General features: G+C 53.9%; 1 protein-coding gene across 10 annotated transcripts in view; it reads right to left on the reverse strand.

The window, feature by feature from the left end:
* Positions 1 to 1,267: 1,267 nt before the first annotated feature.
* Positions 1,268 to 13,924, reverse strand: part of MARCHF10 (membrane associated ring-CH-type finger 10) — an 82,965-nt gene continuing 70,308 nt past the window's right edge. For 8 of the 10 annotated variants that reach the window (XM_053212190.1, XM_027047924.2, XM_027047919.2 and 5 more), the window contains 2 exons: positions 10,426 to 10,539; positions 1,268 to 1,735 (listed from right to left, as the gene is read on the reverse strand). In XM_053212190.1, coding sequence (XP_053068165.1) covers positions 1,589 to 1,735; positions 10,426 to 10,539 — 261 coding nt within the window. In that variant the 3' untranslated portion in view covers positions 1,268 to 1,588. Of the gene's footprint in view, positions 1,736 to 5,118; positions 5,162 to 10,425; positions 10,540 to 13,924 lie in introns of all 10 variants that reach the window. The other 2 variants (XM_027047922.2, XM_027047921.2) reach the window with 1 other exon arrangement.

Consider the following 13,924-nt stretch of genomic DNA (forward strand, 5'->3'; position numbering starts at 1 on the left):
TTCAACTGGAATGGCTCTTGTAGATTCTATTAACATTCAAAGGCGTCCCTGTGCTTTGCTCTCAGCTCTTGGAGCTAGGCTGCCTGGCCACACCCACCAGCTTGCAGTAATAGAGTCACTTTAACTGGATCATGTCGGGGATGGACAAGATTTTGAGGGAATTCAGTCAGAACTCAGATTTCCTAAAACCCTGCCGGCACCGTCACTCATCTCAGGTGACCCCGTCTTTGTGGCAGAATCTGCAATGGCTGCTCCTGGTCTTGGAAGGTAGGAGGGAGACATACCTCTTTCTTCTCATTTTCCCTTTCTCTCTCCCTCTTCTCTCTCATTCTCTGTCTTTTCCTCCATTTTTAGAGAAAATTTATTGAGGCGTATCTTACAGTTATACCACAGAGTTCATCCATTGTGAGCACCCAGTTCGATGAGCTTTAGTAAATTTGTCCAGCTGTGGAAGCATCACCCAGGACCCAGCTTTAGAGCAGCCTCCTCACCCAGATCCTCTTGAGCCCGTGTGTAGACAGTCTCTCCTTCTGGTCCCAATCCTGCCACTCCCGATCTATCTCTATAGTTTTGCTTTTTCTAGAAATTGTGTGTAAATAGAATCATACAGTGTTGTCTTTTATGCCTGGCTTCCTTCACTTAGCATCATGCTTCTACATGTATTAGAACTTCATTCCCGCCATCTTTTATTATTTTTTTGACCTTTGTCCCTCTCTCATACACACACAAACCTTCTCTGAGCTTTTAATTTTTTTTAATATTTATATTTGAGAGAGAGAGAGAGAGTGCGTGAGGAGGGGAGGGACAGAGAGAGAGGGAGACACAGAATCTGAAGCAGGCTCCAGGCTCTGGTCTATCAGCACAGAGCCTGATGTGGGGCTCGAACTCATGAACCGCAAGATCACGACCTGAGCTGAAGTCAGATGCTAAATTGACTGAGCCACCCAGGCACCCCTGACCTTTTTTTTTTTTTTCTTAACCTCACGTGTTGGCCTAGTCTTTGGGCCCTACAGTGTCAATAGGAGAGTTGTATGGAGTCCACACACCAAGCCCGACCTAAGTAGGTACTACAGGGGCTGCTGGCCATTCCAGCCTGTCACAGTCCACAGGGTCCAGGACATGTCACCGTGATGGTGGGGAGCAAGGAGAGGTGGAGGTGGGGAGAGGGGTGAGATATGCTTCCCTGTCCCCCAAGTTTGAGGCCCTGAGCCTTTGTGCAGAGACCAAAACAAAAAACAAAACACACACACACACACACACACAAAAGGAAGCTGGGTGAATTAAGCCTGTTTACTGAGGATGTGGCTCGATTCCACTCAGCATGGAGTAAGGCCTGACCAGGTGCCCTCAGCAGAGGGCCCCCCGGGCTGCTGGGCTGGCAGGGCTGCTGGGTCACCTGGGCTTCTGGCTGAGCCAGCAGCAGGGCCACCTGCAGGGTCCCAACAAGCCCCGGGCTGCTTGGCTTGCGCCGTCTGGGACCGCACTGGGGCTGCGCCGGTCGCTGCTGCCGTCTGTATTGCTCGGGCCAGACCCCGAGAAGAGAGGGGCACAAGGGGAAAACGGTAATGTAAACACTTTGGTTTCCGTTTCAGTAAAGAGGAGGAGGGGGAGGAAAGGAGGCATACGGGGATGTAGAAGAAGTGGCTGTGGGGCGATGTCCTTGGAGAGCTCCAGGGCCAGCTCCCTTGCTAGACAATGTGGCCGTTGCTTTCGTTTCCATCCCCCAGCTCGGAATCTGGAAAGTAAGAAGGCATCTCAGGCTGTGGAGCCATAGTGGACAGCGAGCTCTGTCAACCAGGGTGTGGCTGGGCTTCCCCTCCTGCCCCCACCCCAGCACCTGTGCCCGGGCATTCGCGTGTGTGTGTGCGTGCGCGCACACACACACACACACACACACACACACACTCGCTGCAGTGCCGGCAACAGCGCGGATAAGGGCCCGCTGTCCGGGGAATCCTCGAATGCCCCTCGGGGCTTCCAGCCAGGCCAGGGCAGAGGGGACTGTAAGCCCCTCCACAAAAGCACCTTAGTCCACATCCTCGCCTGACCTGGTGTGGCAGATGTTTGCAGGGTGAATCCCCAGAGGAGCCTTGCTGCCTCTCAGGGCAATGCCTCCACATAAACCTCTACTTCCTTGCTGGGTGGGGGAATGGGGAGAGGGTTGAGCTAGGTCTTTAAGAAATCTTTCAGAGATCAAATGGCTGGAGGTAGAGGGTCCTGCGATGGGAAGACAGGGAGCAAAGAGGCAGTGGGGTGGCAGTGGGGGCCCCGGGGAAGAGGGGGAGTATGGGGGAGTTGTCTTTATTCTTGGGGGAACTCTTGTTCTCAGAATACTTTTCCCATTGGCATCAGGAGTGCTCCCTGACTTATCTGGAAACCACTGAAGAAGGGCAGGGAGCAGGATTAATTGACATCCTGGACCCTCTCTGCCTCTGCCTGTGCTACAAGGAAGCTCCAGCCCCACGAGCTGCCCCTGTGCCCTGGCCTATCCTATTCTTTCCCCCAAAGCTAGTTGCCTAGACTTGTGTCTATGGGGGTGAGGTGGTCTGGCCCAGCCTTTGGCCTGAAGACCCTCAAGGCTGCACCTGTCCACACCTGTACAGCTGGCTACAGGAGGCATTGTTCCCCTCCCACGCCTTGGACTTGGCTGTGGTGACAGTCATTTGTGTCAGTCATTTGTGAAATGCCTGTTGGGGGGGGGGGGGCTGGGTCACAGAGCCATATGGCAAGTGGTGGAACTTGGGCACACCCACCCAGGAACTCTCTGAAGCTGCTTTTACCTCAGTGCTGCCGGTGGCATTTGTGTGCTCCAGATCCAGGGGAGGGGGGAACCCAGTGAGAAGCCTGGCATGGGCACCACGGAGCCCCAAAGAGGTTGGCGTCTCCTTGTGCCACCTGATGGGCCCCAATGTTTCGTCTTTTTCCTCCCTTTTTACCTGAACTGAGCTAGGGCGGCTGTGACTCAGCTCTGGCAACCCAACTTAAAAAAGTGCTGCCGACCAGGTGAGCCATGCCAGGCTTCTGGGGAGCAAAGGAGAGTGTGGCCGGAGGAGGACCGGAGGCATGTGCGTCTATCTGCCTCTGGCTGCCCCGGCTTGTCTGGGTCTTGATTGTGGCCCCGGCCGGAAGCTAGGCAAGCGCGGCACCTGACCAGCGTGCCAAGATAGCCCCTCTGTGCAGGGCCCTCCTCCACCCGGGCTGTATCCCCAGTGTCTGGGATGGTGCAGGGAGAGAAGGCCTAGACCCGCGTTTCCAGGGGAGCATTGGCTGCCCCGCGTTGGGGCAGATCCTACAGCTAGTCCCAGCTTCCTGAAGAGGGGAGGGCAAGTGACGATCAGCGGGACCATCTGCCTCTGAGCGACGCAGGGGGGCAGCAGCGCAGCGCCAGGCACTTGCAGGGAGGGCTCCCGCTGGTCTCGGCGGAGACTCTTTTTTTTTTTTTTTTTTTTAAAGCAGAGCCCCAGGGATGCTCTTCCCCTGCTCTCCAGAGAGGGCAGGCTCCCCTGCCGCCCGGGCGAGGAGGCCCCCAGACCCCCGGGGAAAGGCTGCGTCTCCGGGATCGCAGGGCGACAGCGACCCGCGCTGGGCACTAGGGGTCGCCCCCGCCCAGCCCAGCCCAGCCCAGCCATCGCGCGCGGGCCGCGGGTTTCCCGGGACCGGTTAGAGCCTCCGGGGCGGGGGCGCTGGGAGGGGCGCCTCCGCCGCCCTGCCCGGAGCCGCGGCCCCCCCCCCCACTCCTCCCCGGCCGGAGCGCGGGCCCAGGCGCCCGAGGTCTGCTCCCGGCCGCGCCCTTTCGGAGCAGGGGCTCTCGCCGAAGGCTGCCGCTGGGACCTGCGAGCGAGGCGCAGAGGCGCTTTCCCCGAGACACAAAGGTCTCTTCTAGATCTCCACGCTCCCTTCCCGGCTGCCTCAGGGGGAGCAGCGGCTCCGGGAGGGCCCAGGCGGCAGGGCCGGGAGGCGGGGCCCCGAGCGGCCCCGGGACCTGGCGAGGGCGCCAGGGGACGTGGGGGGTGGACACCGTGGCGCGCTCTGGGCTCCTTTTGTGAACGGAGGGAAGCGTCTCCTCCCCGCGTCCCTGAGAACGGTCAGCCCGGGTTCTCAGCGCTGCGTGCCCCGAATAATAAATTGGATTCTCTGGGGTCGGAATCCGGGCCCCACCCTGTGGGGCTTTGAGCTGGTCGGGGTTCCCCAAAGCATCGCCGCGATCGGCTGCGTCGGGATCCCCGGTGGTCCACCCCACCGTCTGAATCCGAACCCCTGGGAGGGGCCCAGGAACCTGCCCTTTTGGTAAATCGCCCAGGTGATTCCGATGGCGAGGCCAGTGTGGGAATCGTCGTTCTAAACCTTCCACCTGCCTTAGGGCGGGCGATTGTAAAATTTCTCCCCTGAACTTCTGGAGATGGGATTGTCACACCCGCCTCAGTCCACGGTAACGTTCATTCTCCCTGCTGATGGAGGAATCCTTCCTGAGTCTGGCTGTAAACCCTCCTGCTTTAATTAAGCACATTTTCTTCCGTGTGGTGGGTTTTTTTTTTTTTTCCTTTTCTTTTTTTTAATGGGATAACGAACCTGTTGGAAGACAGCTGTGCTGCCTCCTTTGTGGGACCTTTCTCGGGGGACCTGCTTTCCTCGTTCAGCCTCCGTATCCGGCTGAGCCGCCTGACTGGACCGCGTGGTGAGAGAATCCAGGACAGCCACTAGCCCGTGAATGAACGTGGTCCCTTCCCGTGATGGCTAAACAGCTCCCTTCCAGGGTTTAGAAGATAACCCAGGAGGCTCCCCAAGTACCGGATGCTGGAAAATCCCAGCAAAGGCGAAGGGAAAAAAGCCTGCAGCCAGCCCTCCGGAGCCTGCCTGACCATACCCTCTTCCCTTTGGCTGGCCCTTGTCCTTGATTTCAGGATGAGTTAAAATTCTTATCTGCTGTGCCTCCAGCCTACTCGGACTCGCTTTCCTGACTGCTGCAGCTAGACTTTCCCAGGCTTGGTGGGGTTATTTTTGCCTCTGGGTGGTGGTCATTACTTCCTTCCACAGTATGAGGTTCAACACAGCCACGGGGGAAAAAGAGTAAGTTAGCAAAAACACCCTCAAGATGGCAGGACTGACCCCCAAACCTACTTTCATTTTCTTCCGGTCTGGGTTGTGGGTAATTTCTTGACAACTATGAGAAAGAAGACAATGAAAAATGAATTTTTTTTTTCTCCAAAGCAATTGTGAACAGATGTATAATTCCCCGGTCTCAGGAATGTCCTAGGCACTGTCCTAGGACCCTTACATCACCTTAAAGGGGCAGAGGTGCCAAGGGCAGTGTTGATATTCACCCGCAGGGCTTAGCCTCTCCTAAAGACGCCAGCGGCCACGACCCAGGTCGCCTTTGCTGGTTCAGGGCTTCTAAATTTGGCCATGTGTGCGCAGACTTGCTTCCTTTCAGCAATTGATCTGAGTAGCAGAATCCCATTCTGGATGGCCCGAATCATCTACAAGCCAGTGGGGGTGAAGGCCGTGCTAATTGGCCACTTGCCTCACCACTGGCTTTTAAACAATCGGTTGTATTCTCTGCCCTGCAGGAAGCAGCAGGCCCATCAAGGCTCTGGGCTCCCTCTTTGTTCTGACTTTATGGCATTTTATGCCACAATGAGAAACACTGTGTACTCCGTGGGAGCCCATTGTGCCAGGCTGCAAGGATGTGGCTCCTGTGCGGAAGGGCTGGTGGTCTTCCCCCCAGCAGAAGAGGGGCTTTGTGACAGGCTGGAGGACAAAACGAGGGGTGCCAGACGCTGTTCCTAGGGCAACTGCTGGCCATTGTGGAGGCAGCGTTGGCCCCTGGGTCCCTGTCACCCGCAGACTAGGGGGAGGGCAGGAGAAGGATGGACTCTGTCCTAAGTAGCAGTCCTGGGGACGGGGTAAATTATACGCCAGGACTGAGCTATCCGCAGCTCCCATGCCCTCCTGCTGAGCCGGCCACATCCCGGCCTAGACTCAGAGCCAGGTGACCGCATCTATATTAACCAGGCCTCATTCCTCAAGGAAATGCCTTCTGGGTGAGCAGGGAAGTTTCCCCAAATGAGGGCCAAGCCTGGGCCTCAAATATTTTGGGTAGACTTGGTCCTTTGAGGCAAGAGTTTTGGGTTTTCTACGAACAGTGTGAATGGGAGGACCTGGAGAAAGTCCCTGTGGCCTCACACGTGAGTGGGCCAGTGGGGTTTCAGAGCTCCTTCAAGACCCTGCCCGCCTCCCAGGCCAGCCGCTGCGTTCCCTGCCCCTCCTCCCAGTTTCACACAGGTGGAAGTTGCCCTACAGGTGACATGTTAATACAGCACACCCGGGGCAGGAAACCAGGGCGGGTGCGGGTGCTCACTCCAGGAGGACGCAGGCACTGTCATGATCCCTGAAAGGCCCGGGGTCCCTTCTGCTCTTTGCCTTTTAGCTCATGGACCGAGATTCTTTCTATGGTTTGACGTAGTCCATGGAGGTCGGCACTTTGGGGCATCGGGGAGCTGCCTTGGGCAAGCAGGGAGAGGGATTCAGGGTACAGGTACATTTCATCGAGGAAATGGAGAGCATGATACTGACAAAACCTATGGCTAGGAGAGAGCCCAGGACAGGGGACTTTGTGGGTACTGGCCCTGAATAATGGAGTACCCCACATGGGCACTGAGAGGGAGGGAGGTGAGGGAAGGCGAGTCCATTTAGCTTCCCCACAGAGGACAGCCCTGTGTCCCCGTCAGCTTCACAGGCAGCTGGTGGGGTCCTGTGTTCTCTGGAGATGCTTCCACCGTGAGCATTTGGAGAAAAGGCCAGTTTCCTGCTGGGCCCTTGCAGAGAGTAACAGTCAGTGTTTCCTTCAGCCTGGACCTCACTCTGTGCCCTTTCCGTCTCCAGTGCCCCCACCTGGGCCCCCTTAACCCATCCCACTGCAGCAGCAGCTGCCCGCCCTCCACGTAGCTGCTGCAGTTTTCGCTCAAAAATGCAAATCTCCTGGCCTGCCAGCCTGGAACTAGAAACCCTCCCAGAGCTGCACACAAACCCTCCAGCCCCTGCTCCCTGCCTCCGCCTCCACACTCACTTCCTGCCAGCTCCAGCCGCGCTCCTCTCCTCGACTCTCTCAAACATACAAGTCTTCCTCATTTCTCTGAGCCTCTGCCTTTCCTTCTGCATGGAATGCCCTTTCCCTCACCACCATCCCTTGTCCAGCTGCTAAACTCCCCAAGATTTGGTTGGGACATCACCTCCTGAGCTGATCATGTTGGGGGGGGCAAGCATGGAAGCAGCTTTGGCATGAGGCTTCTCAAGCAGTGGGAAGGCCCATGGCAGAGGGTACACCCCAACTGGATTAAAAGCAAGTCCTCTTGGAACGTTAGTTTGTGTCTCTGAAGACCCTGCCTGGACAGTTGGTCCTGGAGAAGGAGTGGGAGGAAGGGGTGAGAAGGGCGGTTCCTCCCGGGACCCAACTGCTCTGGGCGCCTCCGCATCTGGCTCCTTCTTCCATCGTAAAGCACATTTCTTGATACTCTTGGTTACATGCTTATCTCTCTTCAGACTCGGAGCCCCTTATAGGCAAGGAGTTTGTATTCCCAGAATTTAGTTTAGAACCTGGCACGTAGTAGGCATACAGAAATTCTTTGAATAGACAAATATATACCTTGAACTTGAGAGGGTTCCTTTACCTAGAATCCTGTTCACGCTCCACAAATTTGTGCTACTACTTTCTCCAAAACATAACTCAAAACTCACTTCCTAGAGAATAGGCTTTGGTTTATTAGTTCATTGATTTGAGCATCAAAGTTTACTGAGCACCTACTATGCGGCAGGCATTTTCTAGGCACTGGAGGTTTGTGGGTCACAAAGAGAGATAAAAATTCCACGACCGAGCTGCCAGTGACCGCCACCGTCCCCCCACCCCCACCCCCCAGGAGACCGTGTCCTCATTTGCAGTCATTTAGCATTTTGGTAATCACTCAATGCCCCTGGCGTCCACAGTGCCTGGGACATGATCATCAAATATGATTGGTTCACTGTATGCCCAGATCATCAGACAGGTGTAGAAGGCCCGGCTTTGCCTTCAAGTAACACAACCTCATGAGGGAGACAAATGGTTTGTTTATGGGGTCACTGGAAACCCCAGAAGTCCCAGCCAGGGAAGATCTTGTTAATTCACAGCCTCTAGAAATTCACTGGATCCACTGGTTCTCTTGACCAAGTGCGACTTTCCAGTTATTTCCAGTCTTTATAAATATGTGAGTCTCATCTTCCAGCTTGGTCAGAATGGGACAACATGGCATCATGTCAGGTGCCCACTTCCCCTGATTCCCATCTCGGCACCTGAAACAAGCCAGGGCATGGATGAAAGAGTGAGTGAATGACCATCGCCATGGGCAAGCATTCATCACTGGGTGTCTTAATGAGACATCACCAAGGAGTCAGACATGAATGGGTTCTCCAGTTCTGATAGGTAAAGGACAGAAGGGTTTTTTCCCCAACATAGGGCCTTTTTTCTTTCTTTTTTTTTGCTACATGTTACCCTCAGATTCTTAGTATATTCTACAAGAAGATCCCGAGACTCAAATCCAGGAGAGTGTGAATTTGACAAAAGTCATTTGTTTTCGTCCTTCCATTTGGGTCCCTCTTAACTGGCTATTTGTACTGGTTATTGTGTGGTGGTTTTAGTGCGTGAGATCTATTTCAGGGTTTCCCAAATTAAATGTAAGCCTAAGAGTGTTGCCCTGTCCATTCTGCTTCCTTCTTCCTTCCCAGCAATCTGGGTTCCCAGATTGCTCCTGGTGTCACTTACTCCTTCTCTAAGATAGTTTTACCAGAAAGTTCTGCAGACTCAATGCTTTAAGGCCTTGGTTTTCACCCATGGGGTTGTACTGTACGTTGTCCTCTCGTGTTTGTCCTGCAGTCCTGGAGGCTACCATTGCTTACATTAGCCTGTTGACGTTTTAGCCATCTGTAACCTATATCAAACACTGGGTGCTTTGAAGTTCAATGTGCAATAAAAAGTTCATTAAAAAAGATGTGGAATCATGAAAATAAGGTTACAGAAATGTTAACAAAGGATCGTTTCCTGCTTCCTGTATTTTTTTTTTAAATGTATTTCTCTGAGGAATTTATGTCACCATTAAAACTACGGAAGAGTTAAAGGAAGGACAGGCCTGGGTCAAAAAGAGGGTGAGATTCCTGAGGAGATATCTTGGCCAAGACCCAGCCTGTTTTCTTAATTGAGAGCTTGAGGTCTAAGGGGAGAATTTATGCCAGAAAAAAAAAAGGAGGGACAAATCTAGAATTCTTATGACTGATGGTTTGAACCCAGCATCACTAATAGGGATGGCTCAGAAGCCTGCTGTCGTTGCAAGGTCTGGGCTATGTCAGGGACCCTCAGAATCACTGGTTCCAGTCTCCAGGCAGGTGCCTCTTACCCACTTGAGGAAGAAGAGGAGAGAGACATGAAGAGAGACAGAAAGTGGGGGACAGAGAAGAGAAAGTCAAGAGAAAGAGAGATGCATAGGGAAAGGGTGGCAGTGTCACCAAAACTGCCTTGTGACACCACTGGTGGCTTGCCCGTCGCCCACACTGCCTTGCTTGCCAGTCACGACCTCCTGATAGGAGCAGAGGTCAAGTTTCAGGCCCCGAGGGGCATTGAACACTAAAAGCAGACCAGTCCCTGGCATGACTTTAAGGTAAGTGAGGTACCCGTGTCTGGCTACGGAGTATGCTTTCCTGGCCTGGCCACAGACAGGCATTTGGCCAAGAGGGAAGTCCCTTGGGGCTCTGCGTTCTGACTGGACAGTGACCAAATGTACATTTTGCTGGACTTTGCTAAGTCCAGGCTCCAATTAGTAGCGGGGCCAGGCTTCTCCCCCCAAACTGCGTGGCCTCATAGAGGGCTCCTGGTTCTCCTGTTAAACGAAGGGCGGCCCCAGATGACTATTCCCGGTGAATACATTGTCTCCTCTCTAATGACAAATGGGACACCGTCGGCACCTTTATTTCCTGGCCTCACACATGCAGAGACACTGGAATAACACACTCTGGGAGCCAAGGCAAAAGAAACAGTTCTTCTTGGGGGAAGGCCCCTGTTTTTTACGGACCCTCCGAGCTTGGGCCATGGGCACGCCTCACAGCCTTGCTGGCCTCTACTTGGGGGAGCAAATATCTCCAGAGACTCACTTGCTTATATGACCAAGAGTGACCATTTAATTGCTATTTATGTTCAATAGGAAGCAATCATGTGATTATCCCTTACTTTTCAGCCAGAAGGCCCACTGTGCATACACTTAGCAGCCACTACGTCTTAGTCCTAATGATGGCAGTGCCATATCCTACCAAGTGACCGTGAAGGCCTCAACAGATTGCACATGTATTAACCAGCGCTGCAAGGTTTGGGGGACTGCTGCCGACGGCCCGGGTCGGAGCCACACTCACCCTCTCTCTGATGACTCGGTTGTAGTTGCGTCTCATGAGTTCTGCAAACCTCTGCTCATAGAGGTGAAGCAGGAGCGCCAGGTACAAGCCTGAGTTCATCAGCTCATTTTGTGCCTAAATATGGAAAAGAGACTCCTAAGTGCATCTATAAACTATTCACGGTCTACGTCACAGGGCAGAGGGTAGTAAGGACACCGGGTGACAAGAAGTGGGACAAGACCCCAAACCCCAAGGCAAGGCCTGCCTTTGGGGATCAAAGAACAGAGCAAGAGAGGGGGGATCCTTTACTGCTCTCTCAGGGCAGAGGCTGGAAATTCTTTACTGCTTAGTGGAGGATGCCCTGAAAAAGCCCTGTGTTCCAGGCTCAACCCCATGCCTTGAACATTTATTGAGCAGTTACACGTCAAAGCCTTGAGCTGGTTGTTGTGGGGAATATGAGGTCCTGCTGGGAGCCCATCGTCTGGTGTGGGACAGCCTCGCTCAGAGACGGTTCTAATACCAGCTGCAAGTGTCACATGCTACACTGGAGATGCACGGGGAAGAGAGACCAGTTTACTAAGACATGGGGAAGGCCCCTTGGACGGTCCCGAATGGATGGGAGCACCTTGGGTGGGCTCTGAGGGTCGGTGAGGGCCTTTCAGACAGAGGCATGGAATGCCAGCAAAGGCACAGGGGCGGAGAGAGCAGAGCACGTATTGGGTAACATTCCCTACGCACTGGTGTGGCTGGAGCGTATGGGGAATGTGTTTGTCTTGGACTGAAAAACTGTTTGGGCATGGGCTGGTGAGATGGGAAGGTGGGAGGAGATCAGGCCGAACCAAGAGTGTGGATGTCCTGCTGTGTGTGTATACCTAGCTACCTGAGCGGAGGAGTAAACACAATGAGATGTGCATCTTAGGAAGGAAAAGTTTTCTGTGGGAGAATGTGTAGTACAGATGCCACGGGCATTTTGTTTTCCTAGATCCCTTGTTTGTCCAGAGAAAAGGCCCCAGGTCTTAGTTCTGTGTGTTTCTCTCTGTATAATTGGGCTTAATGATGGTCTCACCTAAAGCCCCCAGCCCTGGCTGGTCCATTAACTCCCAGAGGGCAAGCTGAGCATGTGCCCAGTAGAGTTCCAGATGGACTGCGAACCTCAGGGCCTTGGTTCACCTCTTCCTCATTCCATCGGTGGGCTTGGTTTGTTCTTCTGTTTTGAGTGCCCCCCGCCCCCCTCCCCCTCCTCCCCACCCTCCCCCACTCCTTTCACAGGACTTCCTTCGTAATGTCTCCTGCTTGTAGAAGCCTTCCTGATGAACCTCATTTTGCTTTTCCTCAGCGGTGGGTTGTGTTTTATTTTTCTCACGGGTGCTGGGAACATAGGGAGGTACGCAGGGAGGGTCTGGCTGTCTAGCTGAGGACAGCTCCTCTGTCCTCAGTGCCTTTGGTGGTCTATGCCACAAGGCCTGTGGACCCTTCCTGGACCTTCAATAAATTAGGGGCATTAGAAACGACTCCTCCCCCTCCGCTTTGTTTTCCTGCCTGGCCTCCCATCAGATCCCCATGGGTGGGGGATGGGGAAAGGCCAGACCAAGTTCGGGAAGCCCCTGGGAGACTAAAATCCCTAGCAGAGGACATGGCCCTCTGCATCACCCTGGGGAAAGGTCAGAAGTGTGACTGTTTCCCTAGGATAACTGAAGCTCAGACCTGACGCGGCGACCACCTCAGTGCTTTTCCCTTCCTTCTGGGCCTATCTCCCTGTTCCCATTGCATCAAGGGTAGCTCAGGAAGAACAAAACAGCTGCCAGAAGAGGTGCCCAGGTTGAGCAAGGATCGGTGCACTCTTCCTTCTGGATCAGGTCCAACTCTGGATCTTGACCACTGGCCCCAAGGTCACGGCTCAAGGCCCTTCCGCTCTCCTACGGACCTGTCTTTAAAGGCTCTAGTCAGCTGTCCTTAGCAGTTAGCCTCCTATTTTTAGCCTTTGGTCGTGTTTTCTGTGCTCTCCTGACCTTGGCCTAGAGTGGGCAGAGAGGAAGTTGCTTGTTTTCACTTTTTTCCTAATTGCCTCCTCCCACCTGCCTCCTTGTCGACTGTCTCGCAAGCCACCGCCTCTGGGAAGCCTTCCTAACCCACACCCTTCGGCTCCTCCCTGCACACCGAGCCTTCTCCCTTGCTTGCTTCTATCGCTGGCTGGCGGTGGCCTCCCGCGAGCTGCTGCTGGTTTTCTCTCCAGCACCCTCTTCGCCAGTAAGCCTTTGTGCTGAGAGACACTCCGATGCATAATGGCAAATCAATCAGCTAGAAAATGGCTTGGAACGATCAGGTTTGTCAAAGCATTCAGGGAAATCATTTACTTTTTATGACTCAATAAGGCCCGGAGGCATGCAGATGGGGAAAATATCCACTAATGTTTTCTGCAGATAATTTGAAAAGTCACTTCTAGCAGATTGTGTCTCTTCTCTGGCCTGTGGGAGGGAACCTGTCACGTGGCGCCATAAATCTCACTGGCCGGGGCCCCTTGATGTGCGCCCTTTGCAGAGCTGGTGATGCACCACAGAGGGGCTGGGCTGACCAATCAGAGCATGCGTTTGCTAGTGAACTCAGTCATCTCAGGCTCCGAGCCACAAGTGGGAGGGACTTGTTATCACAGAGAGTTCCAGGGCATTTGTTCGGCAAGGGCAAAATGAGCTAGGTTTTGGAGCGTTATTTTTCTAGCTCTCCTGACCCTCCCTCCCTGAACCATTCTGGTGGGGCATTGACACCCATGTGCAGTGTCGGCAGTGGGTGGGTGGGTGGGGGGCAGGGAGGCTCGAAAGAGAGGAGGCTCATGAAGCCATGGACAGGAGCCCCGAAGCACTCAGGCGGCCTGCCAGATGTTTTTCTTTCTTTTCTCCCACCTCCCTCCCACCCCTTCATTTTGTTAATATTCATTTGGGCCAAGAGATTGGCTACCTATGGAAATTCTCCATAGAATCCACTCAAAGACGCAGACAGCCTGGCTGAATGTCCTATCAAGTCTTCAGATGTGTTCAAGAGATGCTCCTAGGTGTGAGGGTGATTAGGTGGCTGCGTGTGTCCAAGGACATCTGTCCGTGGCTGCGATGGAGCAAAGCCAGGCCTGTGCTTCAGAGCAATGACAGCCAGAGGCCCGCTGAGACCCTCCTGTGCAGCCGGGCAAAGAAGACAGCAGTACATCTCCATCACGCAGTGGGCGTGGGCCCCCAGAGCGGGCAGCCTGGGGCCATCGAGTGCTAAGACTTTGGGCGGAGTTTTAACTGGGCCTGACCCAAGTGACTCCAGTTATAAAAAGGGGAGAAGTAACCTTTATCCTGCCTGTTTCCCCAAGGTGTTTTTGGCAAAATGAGCTAATACAAGTGGACGTGGTATTTTGCAAAATAAAAATATCCTATGAGAGGCAGAGAGGAAAGATAGGACTCAGGGCAAGGACCACATGTGCCTGTTTGATCCTGTGCTCGTGCCTAGCCCTGGATATTTGGTGTGTGCTCAATAAATATATGTA

This window comes from Acinonyx jubatus, chromosome E1 (genome assembly GCF_027475565.1).
Source record: "Acinonyx jubatus isolate Ajub_Pintada_27869175 chromosome E1, VMU_Ajub_asm_v1.0, whole genome shotgun sequence".
In the NCBI taxonomy this organism is placed as follows: domain Eukaryota; kingdom Metazoa; phylum Chordata; class Mammalia; order Carnivora; family Felidae; genus Acinonyx; species Acinonyx jubatus.